This window comes from Oreochromis niloticus, linkage group LG2 (genome assembly GCF_001858045.2).
Source record: "Oreochromis niloticus isolate F11D_XX linkage group LG2, O_niloticus_UMD_NMBU, whole genome shotgun sequence".
NCBI lineage: Eukaryota > Metazoa > Chordata > Actinopteri > Cichliformes > Cichlidae > Oreochromis > Oreochromis niloticus.
Window position 1 is genome coordinate 15,151,564 of NC_031966.2, and position 8,310 is coordinate 15,159,873.

The 8,310-nt window shown below is 36.1% G+C and overlaps 1 protein-coding gene across 1 annotated transcript; it reads left to right on the forward strand.

The window, feature by feature from the left end:
* The first annotated feature begins 4,518 nt into the window (after window positions 1–4,518).
* On the forward strand, window positions 4,519–7,261 carry LOC109194339 (uncharacterized). Its single transcript, XM_019364348.2, has 6 exons — window positions 4,519–4,587; window positions 4,688–5,011; window positions 5,103–5,459; window positions 5,725–5,844; window positions 6,568–6,623; window positions 6,715–7,261. Exons 1-6 carry the CDS (start codon window positions 4,545–4,547, stop codon window positions 6,787–6,789), a joined length of 975 nt encoding a protein of 324 aa, XP_019219893.1. The 5' UTR covers window positions 4,519–4,544; the 3' UTR covers window positions 6,790–7,261.
* Window positions 7,262–8,310: the final 1,049 nt, after the last annotated feature.

Sequence of the window (8,310 nt, forward strand, 5' to 3'; positions counted from 1 at the left end):
ATCAAACAAGGTTGCAAGGGGCACTTGTCCAGATTGCTCTTTGACTTTTTTGAGGGAAAAGTTATCACGCATTCCTACATAGGAGACACTATGGTGGGGATTCTACAATTGGATGAGAGATGACCTGACCTGAAAATCCCAAAAGGTTGATTCTGTTTATCTGGACGTAGCGTTTTCAGTGGGAGAAGCATTTCATCACTCATCCATCATTAGCATATAGACTTAATAACAAACTTCTAACCCAATGCATAAAATAAAACTGAAAGACTCTTTTGTCACATAACCAAAATAAATTGTTAACTCCTTCACAGAATTCTACAAAAAATGTATATAGAAATACAGACTGGATGATAAGATCAAGAAGCTCAAGATTGTAAAATGCTCAGAGAAACTGCAAAACCCCCAACAGCTACATCCAAGAGTCACCAGGTCTCAGCATGATAAAAGTTAAAGTTCATGGCAGCATAATCAGAAAAAGATTACACTGTGGCTTATACGATGGTACTGGCAGAATGGTTGCCAGAAGAAAGCCTCTACTCTCTCAAAAGAACATGACACCACAGCATAGCTTTACAGAACAGCATCAAACAAACGATAAGACTTCTGGAATAATTACTTTTGGACAGAAAAGACCAAAGTGGAGATATCTGACCAGAATGCACAGTGCCTTGTTTGGAGAAAAACAGACACACAGCATATTAGCACAAACACCTCACACTAACTGTCAAGCACAGTGGTGAAAATATAATGGTTTGGGTTTGTCCAACAGCTTGAGCTTGGCCAAAACACGGGAGTCGGCAACAACGATCACCACTCAAACAAATCTACAGTATAACAGCTGGATTTACCTGCTGCAAATAAACTTACCTGCAAAATACCTACCTGGCCTCTCTCTAATCAATTATGTTGTAACTAGGAATCCAGCCTTCTTTCCTACTAACAGCCACTCCAAAGCTCTGGTTCAAGGACACAACAAGTGAGATTTCACACTGCTACCATAAATCTAGTAACGATTTAGCAGCCCTTCCTTGCCTATTGTTGACATCCCTTCAATGCTTTAACATAAAATCTAGTCACAGTCCAGTAGAGATAATGTCCACGTACCAGTTGTCCACTGAAAGGCTTTTGCCAAAATATAACCATATTCTTTAAAGAATATGTTGACGTATTCTTAAGATTGTCCAATAAAATGTAACCAAATAAATGTTTTAACACACCAGAATTAAATTTCCTTCCACTTGGCTATTAGTGCTATTTGACTTAAGTATCTGATTTGAATTACTCTAAAATTTCAACAGCACAAAATGCTGTGAATTTCAAAATATAATAAATAAATATTTCACTACAGTAAATTCTTACATATCAGACTTAGAAAACAGTAAGCTTTTAATGACTGACTTCATCTGAAGTGCATCAACTTCAGAAAAGAAGAAGGAAGAAACTTTTAAAATTACTGCGATTAGCGACAATGACAGTTAATAAATATGTGAAAAATGACTGAGCTCTGTACAGATTGTGTACTGTAAATGAAAAATAGCATACAATGATTTGCAAATCTCAGAAACGCATATTGTGCGGAAAATGAATAGAGTAGGACACTATCATAGGGATTAGTCAACAACTGATGCAGACACTGTCCTTGTCTGTTGTGTTGAGTTGAAGGAACAGCTGGGATTCACTCGTCTTGTGCCTTTACTATAATGACCATGAGGTGTAAGTAATGACTAAAAGAAAAAGACCTAGATTAAAGGTGGAAGAAATCTGTTTCCTCTCAAGACTGTTAGTAACTAGGGTTAAGAGCACAGTCATTCAGTAGGGGATCAGAGTAGAGCTACTACTTCTGCTTTTGCAACATCAAAAGGTGGTGTGAGTATCTTAGTTGGATGCCTGTTTGACACCTTCTATTTGGAGTGTTTCTAGCATGTCCTACCTCAGTGAGGACTCCAGCTTGTGCAACACAGACCCAGACAAAGGCTAGAAAAATGGATGGAAGAATAGGTTTAAAGCAGTTCACAAGTTAGAAATAGGCAGTGTGAGCATGCATTAAGTAAATTACATGTATATATATTAGGGGTGGGAATTTAATGTGTTAATTGTGATTAATTATTTTGAAAAAAAATAACGCCTTAAAAAAATTAACGCATTTAATTGCACTTGCATACCACCTAAGCACTTCAACCTTACGGTACCATCTAAATGCAAAACACGTTCCAGCAAGCACAGAAACTGTGGGAGCTGTTAGCGTTAGCAGTTTGAGTACCAACAAAAAGTGTTGGTACTACAGATCTAAAACTTGATGAAATGAATGGCTTCAGGACCAAAATTAGTCAACATCGGATAAACTTACAAATTCTCTCGCAAAATGGATTGCTTTGGACTGTAGATCACTATCAGTGGTAGAAGATAGGGGGTTAGAAAATGTTCAGATGAGAAAGCCCTGTGTACCAGGGCCTTGAGTTTGTACAGAGCAGAATCCAACATCAGTGAGACAGACTGCTCGCTGCAGTGGTGGTCCAGTCGAGCAGGGACCCACCCACAGCTGTCTGTCCTGGCCCTCAAGTATTTGATTAGTCCTGCCACTTCTGTCTTCTGTCAGATACTGTTGCAGACTTTCAGGTCACATAGTAACAAAAAAGAGAGCTGCCTTGACCTCTGAAAATGTGAACAGGCTAGTTTGTCTAAGTAATTGGCTGAAAGAGAGTAAATAAGCATGGGGGTATTGTGAGTCCAATGAGTTTGTTATTTTTTGCACTACAATGTTCGATGATCACACTGTTTTAGCCTAATGTACAAAGTAATGTTGGCTAACGGTTACTCAGAGTTTAAAGGTGAAACTGTTCAAATATCCTTTTATGTTTCCGTCTTATTTTTTTTAGAATCAAAACTGCAATTTTTGTTGAAATATTTTATTATTATTATTAGTCAAAGACCATACCATTTTGACAATGTACTTAAAGTATTTAAAATAACACTTTATTTTTAAGTCTGCCCAATTTTGTTTTGCATTTAAGTGTCAGTTTAAAAGCTTTTTCCCATGAATTAAAAGAGCTTGAGTTTACAATATCCATCTCCATGTCTATTATTTATTCTGTTGCCCACTAAAACCCTTTAAAATTTAAAAAAAAAATTAGCATTTTGGGGCAAATTTTCTTGTGCGAATAAATGCAATTAATCAAGATTAATTAATTGCAAAGCCTCTAATTAATCTGATTAATTTTTTTAATCAAGTCCCACCTCAGAATATATATATTCTATTATTATTCTATTATTATTCTATTATTATTATTCTATTATTATTAAATCTTCATGGATGACAAATTTCTATACAATTTCTACTTTTTGTTCTTTTTCGTCATTGTTTTTTAATATCTTTATTTGTGTTTATGACATGTCTTCTGCACTGGAATGGGGGCATGGATTGGCCAATGCAATCATGAGAAAATTCAATTAAGTCATCCGATTGATGGGTATACAGAGCTGATTTAAAAAAAAATTTGTCTTGAAAAAGAGGTGACTATTGTCATAATACCTGTTATCTCTCATTAGGATTTGGGGTTTTGTGGAGCCACCTAATGCAAATCAGAGCTAAAATCATATAATCAAAATCTGGCATTATTGTAGCTTTTCCTGTAGTTTCACCAAGGGGTTAATATGTATGTGCCTTTTTTTTTTCTTTCAAAGTGTTTAAACAACTACTGGCTTGTTTCCGGCGCAACTTGCTAAAAAAACAAAAACAAACTGCTAAGCTGTGGTTTTTGCAGAGGCTGTGGAAATTTTAATTTAATAAAGGCTGCAGACAACGATGAGCAGTATCTAACATCTTTTAATAAAACCTAAGCTTAAGTGAGAGAGAGTGGCCATGGCACTGACTAGTAGACTCTCCCCAAGCCAGCACAGCCCTGGGTTTAAATACCAGTCAACAAAACAAAAGGCATTAAATAGCTGTTGTTTACAGCTTTGATCTTCCCCCAAAGAAAGTTAACAATCCCTTATCACCTCTTAGAGTGGTTGATCCCCTTGTCTCTTTCCTCACATCCTAAAAGAGAGACAAAAGACTTCACCACCACTTCCCCCACACTCGTGTCAGGCTTCCTGTGTGAATACTCCCTGTTTTCCAAAATACAATCACCATACATCAATACATAAATGAAAGAAATTCCAATACGAGCCAAATCAGCTTCATCACCCTTGCAAATTTGCCTTCAACTGTAATTTTTCTACAGTATTTCATGTAGTAAATACCACAAACAGTATTGGGGACTGCGCTGATTACTCTTTGAGTCCTTAAGGTTTAATAACAAGAATAACTATAACCTGTAGGGAACAGTGTTCTAGTTAACAAAATGGGCAGTTGCAATACAAGATGAAAGAAGATGAGAGCTTTTGCAAAGCCCAGGAGGAGGCAAATGTGACAGGAAGTCTACATTACAATCTATTCTGTACTGACCAATCAGAAGCATTTCACTGTCTTACTGAATACAGCGATTTCACCTCTTTCATTCTGTGAAATACCAGCCAAGTCCTCAACAAGGAGCAGTGTCACGATGGTCATGTTATGGATTATATTGCTTTTACTTCATCAAGGATGTAAGTGTTCATTTATCTTTACTAAAGATGTTCTAGATTGAGAATTTAATGTCAAATAGATGTTTGGAGAAAACAATAACTTTTCTATATTCTAATTCAGATACTCTAGTTCCAGTGAAAACTGTTCAGCTTGGTGAACCAGCGAACATAACATGTGCTTTGCCCAGTGGGGTCAGCATTAAAGGAGTCCACTGGTACAAGCAGAGTGTCGGAGATACTCTCAAATTAATAGTGACACTGGTTAAAACTGCAACACCTGAGTATGGTCAAGAAATATTTAAATCAAGATTTCAAGCAAATTATGATAAGAAATTTAGCAACCTGACCATTTTGAAAGCAGTCCAAGACGATGAGGGAATCTATCACTGTGGAATCATAGAATGGATTAATCCTGAATGGACTGGAACATATTTGTTAGTAAAAGGTAAGTTAGTAATACACTGCCATACTTTTATACACTTTAAAGTGTTTTGAGGCATGTTATGAAGAATGTATTTGTGTTTTGTATTCCACAGGAAATAATCAGCCAGCATCAAATTATACTGTTGTTCAGTGGCCAACAGTGTTAAATCCACTGCGTTCAGGAAATTCAATGACTCTCCAGTGTTCAGTCTATTCAGACTCTGACAAGATGTGTCCCAGAGATTATAATGTGTTCTGGTTCAGAGCTGGATCAGATCAATTACACCCAAGCATCATCTACACTGATGGAAACAGACACAGTGAAAGTGAGATAATATCAGACTCACAGGAGAGGTGTCTTTATCGCTTTTCTAAGAATGTCAGCTCATCTGATGCTGGGACTTACTACTGTGCTGTGGCCACATGTGGGGAGATATTATTTGGAAATGGAACTAAACTGGACATTGAAGGTATTTTGTGTTAAGTACTTTAGTCTATACTATATATTCACAAAAAATGTGTTTTGGGGAATTGTTTTTTTGTTTGTTTTTTTAATAGTCCAATCAACACAATCAGCATTTTTCAAATGGCAATATTATTAGTTTGCCATTTCTCTCTGGAAATGTTGATTAATCTGCAACCGCTGACCGGTTAATACTTGAATAATATGATAGCTAGGTTTCAATGTTTTTTAGAATCATCAATAATTTCCTGTCTTGTTTTTTTTTTTTCTAGAGCAAAAATCAGGTTCTGAATTTACTGTGCTGGTTATGGCAATAATCTTCTTGGTTATTTCTGTGACTCTCATTATTGTTTGTTGTCCAACTCCAAGAGGAATATGTGAACAATGCAAAGGTAAGTGTTGTTCATGGTAAGAAAAGTCACTCAAACATCATTCTAGTAATGTGCGATACCACTGATTTCCTTTCCAATCTGACACCAAGTAAAATTCTGATATTGATGATATTGATCCGATACCTATAACAGAGCTGCGAAACACTTAAAATATGCATTGTTATCTATCTGTCTTATGTGTGATTATCTATCTGTGTTATGTATTTTTAAGCAGTATTTTAATTTTTTAAAGCCTACAATGACCTTTTACTGCAAATACACTGTATATTTTAATGATACCCAACATATATAATCCACTTTAAATCTTCTACAACCAAACAAATCTGTTTGAGTTCATCTTAGGGACACAAATATTATTTTAAGCTGAACTCAAAAAGCTATTTCTTGTAGCATGTATTTATGTCATTACTTATTCCATAACCTTATTTATTAATGTACATTAGAACAAATGGGATGGAATTCTCGTTGTTTAAACATTCGCACAAAAATTCGCACAATTTCCAAAATTCAGCAACAATGCTATGTGTCACCAAAAGTTCCACATTTGATTCCTCTGTAATCAGATACTTCCCATCATCATATTCTGTTTTATTACTTTTGTGTCTGACAAGGTTTATGGTCTTGCAACGTGGCTCAAACCACATCTTGGCCACATCATTCTAACAAACATTATTCAATAAAACTGGACTCACATTTGTGTTGTGATTTTGTCTATCAACACAGATGCAGTTGCTTTGCAAACAAATCTGACAGCAAAAGGAGATGAGGAAATTCTGCAGGTAACTGAAAAATATCAGGACCAAGTTTTCAGTATCTTTTAATGCATGCCTTTGTAAATAAGTCTCACCATCTTTTTGTTTTTTTCATCAGACAGATGACGACTCATTGGTTTATTCTGTAGCAATTTTCTCTTGTGGAAAAATTAGATACAGGAACAAAGACTAGATACAGGACTACAGAACCTGCAGAAGATGAGAAATAATTTGAAGGCTCTTGAGCCGGATTGATATCTAGACACATATAACTCTTGCCTTTTTAAATTAGATTAGAAATGTACTTGTTCTTCTAGCTAACCTAATTTTAACCTAATTTCTCCATGTTTTATTGTTTTATTTTATGTTGTTTTCTATCTTTTCTCTTCTCTTCTTTTGACATGTTTTTAGATATTCTTGTATCTGGATTTATTTCTCCATGTCATGTATAAAAAGGAAAGATGGAAACAGTGGATGTATTACTTCCTTCTTAGTAGACAGAAAGAAAATAGTGTACTTCAATACAATTATATTACATGAAATGAAAACATCTATTTTATACAATTTCTTTAAGTATTGAGCGTGCCTATGTTTTTAATATGTTTTTGCATTTTTTTAAATTTGTGTTCATTTCATTCAATTATGACCTTCATGTTTTGAAAATATCTCAGTCAGTATATGTTGATTTGAAATGAATAAAAAGTTACTGACTTATGTCTTGTTCATTTAATGGACTCAGTTGTACAATAGTTAACACAACACAAATAAACTAGAAGGACATCAAATTGCATTCTTTATGTCAGAAGTAGGCCTAACATTATTTGGCCTCTGTCATTAATTATGGGCGCATCAAGAATGAATTTAAAAATCACAGTAAAATAACTTTATTGGGCGACTGTGACACTTGTTCAGCTTCAGACTTATCTCACGCCTTTAAGAAAAATCAGTAGGACTGAAGTTAAAACTGTACTGTTCAACATATCGCAGTACGGTGGTGCACTGTTAACCTTCACATGAAGGTTTCTGGTTCAAATCAATCATATGGTTGTCTGACATAAGACAGCAAGGTATGTACATTAACAGGTTACCTTGGCAACCAAAGTCTGGAATGCCTGTCAGCAACTTATACTTGATGACAAGCAATGCACAGCAAAGCGATGTGCAACAAGCAAATTCTTCTGTGCAGATACACTTTTACCTTTTTGTAAGCAAGCATATGTTAAGGTGGGGTTCTTAACATATTTTGTGGGAGGCTGTTGCAGCGAGCTTGACAAAAAGAGACTTTGAACAAAATTTTAAGTTTCACAAAGTGCAACTTTCTTGTAATTTTTTTAAAGTGCTCTTGAGTAGTGGCGAATTGATCCAAATATCGATTGTATCGATACCAAGACGGCATCGGTATCAGATCGATACTAGCCTGGTGAGATCGATTCTTTACTTTAAGTTCCGCTCTTGTTTGCAATGCTGTGCTTTTGGCAAAAATGAAACAGCCAGGTCGCTGGACTCGCCACTCCTGTGTCAGCGCAGAGCATTCACACTTAGCTCTCCCTCCCACCTCTGGTGTTTAGATCTTGCGCAGTGAAGGGTTCACTCTGGCGGTCGCCCACGCATCTAGCGGCACCGGTGACAAGGTGGTCCCGGGGGGCGCCGGTGCCTCCATTCGCAGCCCCAGAGCTGGTCCGGTGGCCACTGAAGATATGTTTAGCTTATTTTA

Excerpts from the sequence above, each read along its gene's own strand:
- LOC109194339 (XM_019364348.2), top strand. The coding sequence starts at position 4,545 with ATGGTCATGTTATGGATTATATTGCTTTTACTTCATCAAGGAT. Across the intron at positions 4,588-4,687 it reads GCTTTTACTTCATCAAGGAT|ATACTCTAGTTCCAGTGAAA; the intron begins GTAAGTGTTCAT and ends ATTCTAATTCAG. Across the intron at positions 6,624-6,714 it reads GAGATGAGGAAATTCTGCAG|ACAGATGACGACTCATTGGT; the intron begins GTAACTGAAAAA and ends TTTTTTCATCAG.